The sequence below is a fragment of the Hippocampus guttulatus genome, chromosome 6, assembly GCF_054856545.1.
Source record: "Hippocampus guttulatus isolate MCC_2025c chromosome 6, RoL_Hgut_1.0, whole genome shotgun sequence".
NCBI lineage: Eukaryota > Metazoa > Chordata > Actinopteri > Syngnathiformes > Syngnathidae > Hippocampus > Hippocampus guttulatus.
The window spans coordinates 17,321,931-17,336,097 of NC_141266.1; the positions used below are offsets into that span (position 1 = coordinate 17,321,931).

The 14,167-nt window shown below is 43.0% G+C and overlaps 1 protein-coding gene across 1 annotated transcript in view; it reads left to right on the top strand.

Annotated features, from left to right (window-relative positions):
- Window positions 1-2,110: 2,110 nt before the first annotated feature.
- Window positions 2,111-14,167, top strand: part of efna3b (ephrin-A3b) — a 61,635-nt gene continuing 49,578 nt past the window's right edge. The window contains exons 1-2 of the mRNA XM_086113636.1: window positions 2,111-2,424; window positions 2,644-2,863. Of these exons, the coding sequence (XP_085969762.1) occupies window positions 2,754-2,863 (110 nt within the window). The 5' untranslated portion in view covers window positions 2,111-2,424; window positions 2,644-2,753. The remainder of the gene's footprint in view (window positions 2,425-2,643; window positions 2,864-14,167) is intronic.

Here is a 14,167-nt window from a genome sequence, read left to right on the forward strand (position 1 = left end):
AGGCTAATTACTGAAGCGTCTCGGCAGGCGGGACGCAGTACATTAATGTCTAACCGGGGGATATACAGTCGGTGTGACAAAGACTGTAATGAATGAGTGGAGAATTGACAATGGAGGGCAGCGGGGGTCAGGGAGTGGAAATGATCTGAATCATGTCGTCGCTTTCGCTGTCACGACACCCGAACACCTGTGGGAAATGATCTGGGCAGGAACAGTAAATGAAGGAGTGCCTCGGGTTGCTTCGAGCTCACCTTGCGGGGCAGACGTTTGGAGATGGCGGCATGTATCATTTTGGGAACCGATTTCGTGAAGCTTCATACTAACCCCTCAGCGACCCACAAGGAGATAGGGGTGCTAGATAAAGGCGTCGGTTAGATTACGCAAAAGCGAGTTTGTAAACAATGACGAGCCGTGAAGAGATTAGCCTAGATAAGCAGTTCTCAAACTTTTTTTTTTTTTGAACACCAAATACCGCCTCAAACAAAAAAAATTCTTGGCTCCACCGAGTATCAACATAATGAACAACGTTCAAGCTTAGTAGGCTCAAGTGTTTCATCATCAACAAGGAACAAGGAATCCGCTTATCCTCACTATGGTCACGGGCGTACTGGAGCCCATCCCAGCTGTCTCCGGGCAGTAGGCGGGGGACACCCTGAACCGGTTGCCAGCCAACCGCAGGGCACACATAGACATACAACCATCCGTTCTCACACTCACACCTAGGGACAATTTGGAGTGTTCAATCAGCCTGCCATGCATGTTTTTGGAATGTGGGAGGAAACCGGAGTACCCGAAGAAAACCCACGCAGGCATGGGGAGAACATGCAAACTCCACACAGGAAGGCTGCAGCCGCAATCCAACCCTGCACCTGTGCACTGTGAGGCCGACTCGCTAACCAGTCGACCACCCCTGATTGTTTTTCAAACCTTGAAATGGTCTAATCCTGCCTCACCTTCTCCATCTCAACAGTCCTATCCTGTGTCCCAGGTCTGTTGCTCAGATGTTCCTGAATGAACCAAAATCCAAGCAAAAGCTCACAGGGTAGAGAGTTTTTTTTTTTCTGCTGCTGGTAACAAACTATGGAACAATCTCCTGGTGCAGATTGGAAAAGCCGCTTTACTGCACCACCATTTTTTAAAAAAATGCCTTAAACCCCATTTCTTTTTGTTACATAAGGCTTCACCGCAGCATGAGGCACTCATGAGATTCTGCCCGTGATTTGTGTCTTATTTGTTTTTGTTTTAAATGTCGCCGTTTTCATGTTTTTCAATTATGCCGTAATCAGTTGCCTTGTGCGTTATGTTTATTTCTGTGCAGCACTTTGTTTCAGCTGTGATTGTTTTAAAGGGGAAGTCAACAATGTTGATGTGCAACCCCATGAGTCTATAAACACAGCCTTCTGATTAATGCAGTGTTTGTGGAATATGATTTCAGCAGCAAAATGAAATCCACCCCTTTTTTTCCATCTCAGGGTGCGGCCATCTTGCCACTTGCTGTCGACTGAAAAACGACATCACAGTTGGTCAGGTAACAAACAACTATTCACAGTAATTACACTTTATAAAATCAAGGTATTTCTTTCGTATTGGCTTTTTAATTTTTAGATAACACGGTGACATTTTTCTTTTATTAAAAACATCCATTTTGATGTTATTTTTCGGGTAGGGTGTGTGTGGGGGGGGGCTGGAATGGAATGACATTTGAAGTTATTACAATGGAAGAAATTCATTCATCTGTGGTGCTATGGAACCAATTAAACTTGGAAGTGAAGTTACCACTGTATTTTAAAAAGAAGTAGGTGAGTGAGTCAAGGAGTTTTCCAGCCATGAATCGTTTGAGTGCTTGTAGCGTTCATGTATTATGCATGCGTGTATAGTAGTAGTGGGCGTGCCCACGGTGAAAAATGGGCTCCAGATGTGTCCCCTGGCTGCAGTCAGACGCATCTGGCAGATGATGGGTGGAGTGGATGACAAGAACTTGGAAGTGGCAGCCAGGCGATTCCCGATGTGCTTGCGCCACCACGGAGGAGGACTGCGTCTGTGACGTCATCCGCGGTGGGCGGAGCCGGCCAAGCGGACGAGCGCCGGCTGCCAAAAAGGAGAGAGACGCGCAGAGGAGAGGAGCTGGAGGCAGGCGGGCTCACAGGAGGGACCGATGCTTGTCGGATTGAGCCTGGGATGAATTGTTTCGCTATTTTTTGATTGATGGCACAAAAGGCAAATCAAAAAGCGGCATCGCGTTCAAAACAACTTTGACCAGGACTTGCTTTTGTGAATGGTTTCTGACAAGAGTGCCTAATTTCCACATCAACTCCGTCGCCTTGTTTTCTGGAGTGTCGCATGCGCGGAGGAAGAACGACCTCCCTCGTTGAGCGTCCCCGGTCACCTGTGCTCCTCTGGCGGACTCAGCAGCAGCAGTTCCCGGTGAGAGAAAGGACCACGTCGAGCTTTTTAGAACCCAGACTCCTACTATAGTGGATGAAGGCTTTGCGAGTGCGTCGATGTCTCCCTATGTGCGCGCGTGCCACCTCGAATCATAATGGACTTTTTTTTTTTTACATTTCTTAATTTTTACGACACTCATTTAGCAGCACTCTGCTCGGCCGTCATAATAGTAATGTGCCCCTGCTTTCTGTTTGACAGACGTTAGCTGTGATGTATGAGCCGCGTTCTTTGGTGGGCTGAAGGCACCGAGCGAAGGAGAGAAAGAGTGAGAGTGGCCCGAGACACCGAGGGGAGGGGGAACCGGGAGCATGGCTCTGGTACCGCTGTCCCTCTGGGTGCTCACGACTCTCACCTGGGCCAGCCCGCTCCAGGGGTCCGTCAGCAGGCATTCCATTTACTGGAACAGCTCCAACATCCAGTAAGACCATTTGCCTTCTTTGATTTGTGTCTGTGTGTGCGTGTGTGTATGTATGAGAGAAAGAGAAGAGAGGGTTATTTATTGTTATCCTATTAGATAAAAAAAGAAACGTGCTGGTTTTCTGCCCATTGTTTTTGCTTTGCTTTATTATATCCCACTGGGATACTTTGGATTCATAGTTCTTCATCCACTGCGTCCGCTGCAGAGGCTTTGTGTGTGTGTGTGTGTGTGTGTGTGTGTGTGTGTGTGTGTGTGTGTGTGTGTCTGTGCGCGTAAGAATTTTATTGCAATATGTCTGAGATAGGCCTAAAAATATACAGAAGAACCTCTAAGGACCAAAATCAGTCATTTTGTTCAAATTTAGAAAGAAGTAGAAAGGTTCAACCTAATACTGTCCACACATTTTAAACTTGAACTATCGCCTTAAGTGTAAAAAGAACATTGTGTTAAATTATAACGTGTGTAGTGGGAAAAGATATGAAAGGGGGAGTTTGAGAGTTGCAAAAATTGCACGTTGTCCTACTTGTTCAAACAGTTACAGTAGTATTTGATAAATATGCGGGGGGGTGGGGTCTGCCATCTCTGGCCCAATTTTGTGCCACCACGCCCAAGATAAAACGACCAATCAGAGACAGAGGCGTGACTTATGAGGTGTCAATCATTTGTTAAGCACATGCAAGCACACTCATTGTTGGCACACCCCTGCGGCCTCGGAAAAATTTTCAACTTCAAATGTTCAAATATTGACGATGCAACTGTCAAAGCAGAATGTCTGTTTTAAGAAACATTTTCTCCTGTGATTGTTTACGCCGCCCCCTTTAAATGAGTTGCGACAAAAAGCCAAAGAAAAAGATGCCAAACACACCGACAGTTAACCCTGTGCTGCTTGCTGCGCGTAACGTCTCGCATGATGTCACAGCGCTGGATCTGTAGAGCTTTGTGCGACTTCAAAGGCACATGTTTCACATTGTTCGACTTTAGAGGTTCCGCTGTATCCATGCGTCCATTTTCCAGAGCGCCTATTCCAGCTGACCTTGAGAGAGGGGCGGGGCACATTTTAAAACGACTACTAGCATTCACACCGATGGACACTTGAAAACATGCATACTGCACTCAGGAGATTGAACCCTGAACCTTAGAACTGTGAGGCAGACGTCATGCTCACTTCTACACTGTGCTGCCATGTTCAGATGTATGTAATCCGTGATGTGCTTTCATCCATTTGGAATGCATGAAAAAAAATCCAGAAGATGTCTAGCGAGACACAACGTTGTTCTCTACTACCATTCATTTGTAGTTTTGGCCCGATTTTTTTAAATATATATATTTTTAAACAGGGTATTAATGTCCCTGTTCTGGACCATTTCACTTGCACACACAGAATTTTAGTCTTTTTCATATTCTTTTCCTCCGGCATCCGCCACGCTCGGCCACGCAGGAAGAGAAAGACGAGCACTAGTCTCTCTCGGCGTCGTCGCTACCGTGTTCAATTAGGAGCGCTCCTTGTGGCTGACCCCATTGTGTTGTCGCGGTGTCACTGTTGAATCTCTCCTCTCCCTCGCTCTCCTCATCTCCAACCCTTCTGTTCATGTCTACACTCACACCGTTGTCCTTTTTGTTGCCCCGTTAATCCTCTCGCCCCTCGTCTCCTTCTCCATTTAAGTGATTCCCTTGCACATCGAATGTTTTTATTTCCCACAACTTCAGCCTTGTGAGTAAAACACTAAAATCTAGACAAATTCTCTTGTCATAACTAAAGGTGAGGTTTGACACCACAAAAAATAAAAATAAAAAATCCCAGCATGGCGACAGAATAGTTGGAAAAAAAATCCGATTTAGTTTTAAGAGATATACAAATATTCCTCCAACTGCCTCCGTGAGGCGTCTTCACCATCCTTCATATGCGCTTGACTATTTCAGTTTGTTTGTACCTCCTTGGTGCTTTTATTGGGCCCCTAAGAAAAAGAGATGAACTGCCGCTGTCAGTTTTTATGACTGCTCTTATTAAAGATGTAAACAATGTGAAAACTCAGCTGGAAAAGGATCAAGCATTTAGTCATCAGTCTTATCAGTCAGCCTTTGTCGTTTTACAACAGGAAATTCAGGCGTGGGGGTGGTGGGGGTGGACATGGACTTTCTCAATTATTAACCCGGCGTGTTGTCCGCATAAAACAAATACAAACTCTCCCCAAATAGATGCTTCCTATTTTCATCCCCACACCCCTCGCCCTCCTCCACCCAAAAAAAATCCATAAATACGTCACTTCCTGTTTGCTATCATTCATACATGGACATAACTACTGAGCTCATTTGGATCCTGTCGCTGACCAAAACGGTAGCACCTCCCGAACCGAAACATGTAAGCACTTCTCTCAGATGAAGTACGGAGACGTACAGTCGTAAAGTTATAAACAAGTGCTCCGGTATTACAGAGGATCCTAAATAGGCACGGATGAAATTTTGAGGAACAATTAGCCTGGAGTCTCTCATCATTGGTTTGAGCCTTAATGTTGTGTGTGCTTATTTTCATGATGGAAATTGGGTTAATTTCCCTGAACTATAGTTGGGAAAATGACATGACATTTTTTCCTGGTCCGTGATGCAAAAAAAAATATACATACCCCAAAAAAAACATTGGGCACTGGACTGCTGCCCAAGAGACATGTGCTAAGCTAACTAGTTGATTGCAGGGTCCCTTACTGCAAGTCAGAGGCCGGCATTGCAAATCAGTTGAGTTCGATATAAGTTGAATGTATTATTATCTGTGTTGTTTTAATAAGCTGTCATTGTGTACCCCTGGTATGTTGTTGTGATTAAGAAATAATAAGTCAATGTTCATTTGTGGACCACGGGAACATTTTTTAATTGCACCCTGTTTATAACATAGTTATAAACATATGCATTCTCAAATGCATATGTTTATAGCTATGTACCGATACCACGCCGCTCTGTACCCGATACTATTGGTGCATCCCTATTTAATAATGTTGTTTAAATTCCTGCCTCCCATGAGACAGATGCCTTCGACTCTCTGCCCTTGAGTAAATAACCTTCTTTGGGCCACTGTATGAATAGTCATTATCAGCTAATTGGTTGAATTTGAATGGAAACAACCGTCATGGCATGGCAGAGAAAGTCTTTGCATATTTTATTGAATCCTCCAAGCAGAGTGGCCTCAATAGTACCTTTTAACTTTCCTTTTATTCTTGAAGGAATAGTTAAACACACAGAGGTTTTATAGCAAAAGACTTGAATACACCTTATTAAAAGTTGAATGTAATGAGGTGTCTTTCTTCACTGGGTGTATCACTTGGCTCTCAGACAAAGGCTATCAGAGAGCAGCTTAATCTGTAACCTGACCCTCTTGATTCTTGCGCTCTCTGCCAATCTTCCTCCCAGCGGTGTAGCCTCCTTCAGCGTGTGTCTCTCAGAAAAAAGGGCTGCGCTTAATTAAAGAATACTGCATCTCGGGGGACCTGCCTCATCCCTGATCTTCACGTCTTTTTTTCGTCTCTTGCCGTTGCTGCATACACACGCAATTGTCAATGTACATCACCCACTGAGGGTGGCCATGAAGTACAATATATATACAGTATATATATATTTTTTTAAATACCTGAGATACATATCGAATGGTCTTTTATTGAAGATACATAATATACTATAACCATCCCTTCATCCATCCATCATTTCATCCATACTGTGTACAATGGTACCTCTACTTATGAAATTAATTGGTTCTGAAAGAAATTTCTTCAGTAGAAAATTTTGGAAGTAGAGACGCGTTTTCCATGTAAATGCCCTAATCCGTTCCAAGCCTCACCAAAATTCGGACATAAATGTTTTCTAAAGCATAAAAATGCATCAAAATATGTAACAAATACATGTTACAATTAGATTGTTGCACCAAAAAATGAGAATCTTGCATAATGTAAAAAACAAAGAGCACAGAAAAGAATAAAAATGATGGTCATTTAATTTTTAACTGCCTCCTCATCGTTTTTTGCCCACTTCAGTCGATGTTCTTAGAAGTGGTTTTTGAGTGTGTGTGTGATGAGGACGCTGCATAGACTCCTATCTATCTACACACAGAAACATACGGTGGGGGTCCCTCTTAGCCAATGGGATGCCAGGAAGATGCTAGCTAATAGCTAATGGCAGAGCAGCTATAAGCATGTTGTTCATGAAACTCGGAGCTGCGAGTAGCAGGCCATACTGTATTTTTACCTTTTGTATCTTGAAATTTCTTTCGTAACAAGCGGCCATATTTTCCTCTTGAGGCGTTTCCGACATTGATCATTTCATATGAAGAGACATTCGTAAGTAGAGATACGACTGTACATACAATACATGCACATGGGCATGATGCTAATGAATGTACAGAACGCGTTGAGGGTGGCCGTGAAAGTGCAGTGTAACCTGTCTAATCGACTCTTTCATAAATACCATTTCAATTCCCCTTCTCAATAGCAGAATCCCATTTGCAGTGTTTGCCGTATACGTGCGCTGGACTCCACAACATCCACTTGTTGTAAAGGTTGTTGTTGGCGTACGTGTGTCTCGCCGCCGGCATTGTCGACTCTCCAGAGTTTCTCTCACTTGGCATTTCGGAGTGGAGGTTTCCAAGGCCAATAATAAGCCTCGGTGTAGCTGTCAGTCGGTGCAGTAAACACACTGTAAAAGCTGCAGGCTCCTCATCCGCATTCTGACCCCCCCTGAGCTTTCTCATCAACCTCGTGAAACAGACTGTTACTGAGGATTAGCAGCTTCATAAATAGATACTACTCGCATTCACGTCCGGCAATATGCTTCATTTCCTGCTTTTGCACAAAGCCTATCAGTCACTTGCCACCATTGTCCCTGGGCGCATTCATTGCATGATGGGTTGGGGGCAGCGGCATATGTGTGTAAGTTGGTTGTTTGGCTGTTGCAGATGTTGATGTTCGCTGGCGAGTGACGGAAACAAAAACAAATCCATCAGTCCATTAAATCACATATTATCTTCCACCACCTGGCAATTAGCCACCACTGCGTTTGTGTGTGTGCGACTTGTGTTTTGTGTTGTGTGTGTGTGTGTGTGAGAGCGAGAGATCTAATAATGCAGCAGCTTACTAATTTGCATACTGGCTATCTGGTGATGTCTCTTAATTTAGCATTGTTAGAAACGATTCCTTATTTTGGTGTGTTTGTATGAAGTCACGTCACACATGCTGATTTCAGTGGTTTGCATCTTCTATGTATGAGGACAAACTTTGTAAAAGCCATTTTTGTGCACATTCAATGGTGCCTTGAGATAAGAGTTGAATTTGTTGCCTGACCACGCTTTACTCATAAGACCCATCACAAATCATCTTTCCCCATTGAAATGAATAAGCGTGCCATTAATCCGTTCCTGCTTCCCCTAAAAACTCAACAAAAGCAGTTGTAATGAGCTTTTAATAGGAAAAATGAGACACATAATATTGGCCATCTATCTATCTATCTATCTATCTATCTATAATAACTAAATAAATAGTATGTGAAGAATTGAACAGTTGGTGCTTCATGATTAATTCATTGTGGCTCATTCTCATTTGTGCGACTTGGCCACCAGGGGAAGTCTAGTGCCGGTACTCTCATGCAGACACAAACGATGAAGGGTTTGACAACACAATAGATTGTGAGCAACTATATGATGGTGACCAAGCGACTTTGGGTACCTTGAAAATTGCCACTCAAGGTTATTATATTACTGTACAGTGGTGCCTTAAGATATGAGTGTAATCGAAAAATAATCCGAAATTACTCACTAGTTACTCAGTACTTCAGGAGTTTATTTACTTACAGTAGGACTTACTTTTACTCAAGTCATCATCTGGAGTACTGCATTTTACCATTACTTGAGTCATTTTAAAGTTTTATCTAAAACCCACCTCTGTCTGTTTTTGACGGGCAACCAGTCCAGGATGTACTCTGCCTCTCGCCAAAAAGTCAGCTGGGATCGTCTCCAGTAACGCGCAAGCCTAACGAGAACAAATGTTAAAAGACGGATCTACTGAATAAACTAACTAACCTAACCTTTCCTAGAGTCACAATGATGTGATATTTAATTCAAGCAAAGCAAAGAGAAGCGGATGATAATAATGTTGTTCACGTTTGACCAAGGCATATATTCATTCACACTCTCTACGTAACACAATAGCGTTGATGTGTTTGTCGAGAGGTGTACCGTAGACATTAAACCATCCAATCAAGCGGCCTCCTGACAGCGACGCAAACAATCCGTCTCCCAGCCCCACTTAGCAAAACATCATTTACATTTATGAATATGTGCACAAAGGAGACTATTACTCACACACTATCTTGTGGCGTATGTGTTTTTGCGCACGCATTAGTATGTACAAGCCATCCATCATGGACTTTTTGCACTGTTGCTAGATTTCAGGTTTCAGTACCTCCTTACACACACACACACACGCACACACACGCGCACAAGCTCAGCAATCATCATAGCAGTTATATAGATCCAGCCATGCGAGCGGTCATTAGTCACAAATAATAAGGCCTTGCAGCGTGCGAAGCACGGAGTCGTTTGGGTTTTCGGGAGGTTTTTGGGTGCCGCAGACACTTGCAACCGGGCGCCATTAATTAGAGACAACAGGGAACACACCTGTGTGATGGATGACTGCTGTTGGCATAATAAGACACAGTGGTCTTGTTCGCTCTGCGCGCATCCCCGTTTGGATGTCAGATGAGGAAAGGCGGGCAAGAAAGTCATCATCTCGACTTCTAAACTTTACAACCAAGGGGAGGAATTTGAATTTTGTGTTCTGTCACAATCTTATAACCACATGGGAAAAACATCAAGATGGTACATATTTTTTATCGGGTCACCACGATTGTCATGTGGCACACCACCAACAAAAATGTCCCCAAAAATATATACTGTATCGTAGGGAAAATGATGAGTGGTGTTAGTGGCAGAGCATTTCCGTCACTGGCATACAGCAGATAGATGAACAAAAATATGATCTGTAGTTAAAAAAAAAAATATATATATATATATATATATACTGTATATATATATATATATATATATATATATATATATATATTTTTTGTTTTGGACCAATTCGACAGAACTGGATAATTTCCCACAGTGGTTGGGAACCACTTCTCTCAGCCGCTGCCCCCCCTCCCCCACACACACACAAGTAACTTCTCATTGAATGGCTTTATAATACATGTATGTACTGTATATGTCAATGATATGTTGCTGGTACAGGAACAGCATTTCCAGTTTAGGTCTTGGACAAAGTTAAGGAAACTCTTTTAGTTTGTATATTTGTGCCAATTTAAGGCTACTTTTTTTTTTTTAATGTCAGCCCTCTGATTGACAGGTGATAATTCCCGTGGCCCCGCCTCTTGCCCCAAGTCAGGCCCCTCCATGACCCTAACAGGATTAACGGTTTACAAAATGAGTGGATTGAAAGTTACACTGACACCGAAACCACATTTTCCCACACTTTACAAAACAGCTGCTGTAAACACACATACACACACACACACACACATATATATATATATATATATATATACAGGTATATATATATATATATTCGTGTGCACTTAATATCCTTTTTGCATGCCCCTTCTGTCACATTTGATTAACTTTTTCTTCAACAAGTCCTATACTACGCACACTTACACGAAAAAACACCCACATTGATGTGCATAATAAGGAAAGCCTGAAGAAGCCTGCTCGACTTGGTCTTAATTGACTGTTTCATTCCTCTCCCGTGCTGATGAGGAACTCATCAGAAGCACTTCAGTGAAAATGAAGTATTGATGTCCAATGCTAACTGTGATTGCTTTGAACTCAAAACGTTGCTTCAGAAGTTTTAAATAATGTAAAGGCCGTTAAATCTGGATTTGCAACATTGATTGGATGACAATTGAGAACAAGTGACTGATTCAAGGACATCGCAGTACAATATATGAACAAATCAGGCCTTTTTTTTTTTTTTTTCTGAAATTTTACTGAGGAAGTTGGGCTTCTGCAGCTAAAGTATAACAGCTCCTCCGGGAAGACTTTTTCCAAGATTTTGAAGTGCGTCTCTGGGAATCTTTGGAGTGCCGGAGCCCAGTGGCATACAATACAGTCCTCAAGTACTGTATGTGTGGAAATAACACGAGCACTTAGGAAACAAAGGGGTGCAGCCGGTCCATAATTGATTCGGTATCATCTGATACTTGAGCCTTAGTTTTCAGCAGTCTCGATTTCAAGGTTCCAAACGATATGCAACTGATTAGATTTGTGTAGCGGCGTAAGAATAGCAAGTCACACAGCACAAGAAGGTGTACCAAAATACTACTTCTTTACTATTAATAATGTTATATTTATGGCCTAAAAGTGTTTTTCATACAAATATTTACTGCAATTATGAATTAACAACCGCATAAGCATAGGTTAGTGATCGCGTACGGTGCATTCTGACTGTCACCATAATAAGTGAACTCTTCTCCTCAACCAAGTACTCCCTGGATAACTGTAAACATATATGGGAGTAAAACCAAAGTGTAAAATAAACCAAACATTTCCAAAGGATTTATCTCAACATAAATTGTGGTAAAATCTCATTTTAGAAACATCAGGCAGGCAATAAATTGTATCTCTTATTTATCTATCGATCTATTTTCCCATTTTGCAGAATAGTTTTAATTCATTAAAATTGTAAATATGAAATCTCAGATCAATGACCGGCATGGTCTGCTTAAAAAGGGGTGATAAAACAATTATTTATACTTTTTTTTTTCCTGAGGAGACAAATGGCACTGATTCGGTGGAACGTTGCATATTTATATAGATGTACCCGAAAAGCATTTTTATCAGAACCGGACAATATTGTTGTCGTCGAAGCAGAGCTTGACAGAAAAGATGGATTGTGTATTGTGAAAATGCCTCAAAAAAAAGAGGGATGACCACATTTATTCGATGCCGTCACTAGTCATGCAAAGGCTAAATGCACATCAGTAAAAAAATAAAAAATAAAAAACAACACATGGCCTGCAGCAAATAAATCCCCTCTTTTTCCCCCACCCCTGACAGCCAAATCGGCGACTGACCGCCTCTCCCCTCCCCTTTTGTTATCTGCCGCGTTTTAGCCGAAACGTGGGGTGAAACGGAAATTTATCTTCCCCACCCATGTGTTAAATTTGAACAAACTGCCTACAGAGAACAAATCCCACACCAAAGGGCTGCAGGCAAATCACATACATGCATCCACACGCACGCACGCACGCACACCCACACACACACACGCACACACACGCTTGTTGTCAGTCAATGCTAAGCTTCAGCGGCGTAATCAGGTGCTAATAACAAGGCCATGTTGTTTACAACCTGTTTTCAAAGCACTTTTTGACATAACATAATAAATATATAATGCGTACGTATACACGCGGGTCTGCGCGGGTGTTCCTCCTCGCCGCCGCTCTTTGAGCTTCTACACGCCTCTGCCCACAGCAGACGTGCATATGGCGTGTTTGCTGCTGCGCGCGGGCTAATGATGGCGAATCTGCAGCCTGACGCTGAGCCCGGTCACAAAACAGCAGACCGGGCTTGTGTTCATAAAGACTAGCGACACCGCAATTAGGGCTTATCCTCTCGAGGAACGTACACGTTTGTCGTCCAAGCCACCTGCACGGCTCGAGGTGCAACTTAATGACTCTTAATGGGGGCGCGGTGGAAACTGAAAGGTTGCACACAATCTGTTTCAGGATGCCCCTTAATTAACGTTTCCCGTGAGAAATAATTGAAATAGGAATGAGCTGGTCTAAATTGGGGCCAATTTCAGATTTATTAACGGTGCAAGTCAATGTTTCTTTTTTTAAGTCACATTTGACCTGTTATACTTTGTACAAGTGAATATCAGTGAGCACTGTCAATGATATGAATCAAAGTTTGGAAACGGTAAAACAGACGTGCGGGTTGAGATTTGCGGTCAATGCCCGAAAGTCGAGTCTCCACATAAAAAACTAATGAACTACTTTTGCGATGCACATTTTGAACTTGGGGCGACACGGTGGCACGATGTCGCAGTGCAGAGGTGCAGGGTTCGATCCGGCTCCGGCCTTCCTGCGTTGAGTTTGCATGTTCTCCCCGAGCCTGCGCGGGTTTTCTCTGGGTACTCTGGTTTCCTCCCACATTCCAAAAACATGCATAGCAGGTTAATGGAATACCGTAATTTGTCCCCAGGTGTGAGTTTGAGCATGGATGGTCGTTCGTCTGTGTGTGCCCTGCGATTGTCTGACAACCGGTTCAGGGTGTCCCCGGTGAGGGGAAAGCGGATCGGAAAATGGATGGATGGACATTTCAAACTTCTTTTGTTGGTCTTTGTGTATTTAGGCCATGTCGTACTGAGAAATAGGTGACACCACTTGCGAGGTTGTCGTTCAGCTATTTTTATGTTTTTGTTTGTTTTTTTTTTTTTTTTGCATTTACTTGCAACCAAAAATTTGAGATACGAGCGCTGTGTGCCGGCAGTGAACTCAAACAGAACTCACTTCACAGCAAGAAGCAGTTAGGCAGAAATTAAACAATGATTCAAAAAGTAGGCTTCAAAAGCAAGCTACACCTGGAAAATCGGTCTTTTAAGTGAATATCTGGGATTTATAAGGATGGATTCGGATTAATTAAAAAAAGGCAAAGAAATTGCTCCCAATGCTTTCTGGAAAATGTCAGTAGAATTTCATATGCTCCAATTTGGGGGCGGGGGGGGGGGGGGATTCAGATTCTGAGCTTCAGCTGAATGTCTTTGTGTTATCTGCTTAATAGAGTCTGAAAGAGCGGAGCAATTTTGAGCGACACTTGGTTATGAGGGCAACGGAGGTCCTCCAGTCAACAAACACCCAGCATGCCGATTCCACCCACCGAAAAAGCCGACGTCTTTAATTGAGGTTTTATCCATTGAAGCTGTCACAAAGAGGCCGACGCTGAAAGCTTTTTAACCGCTCTCATCGTCCATAATGACGCACATCGCGGAGTTAATGTGTCTGTCTGAGCTTTTTTTTTTCTTTTACTTTTTCTTCTCCTCCGAACGGAATGGGCTGGTAATTATGCGGAAATTGGGATATGGCTAAGTGAATTATGACCTTGTTTCAACGTCAGGTTTTAACAAGTCACAGGCAAGGCCGGGGCCAGGGTGCTGTGCGTGAAACGTTCGCCGCACAATCGCCCCGATGGCACACAACCATGATGTTGTTTGTAATTAGGAACACAACTTTTTACATGATCGTTTAGCGCATCTTGGCCTCATGCGCACT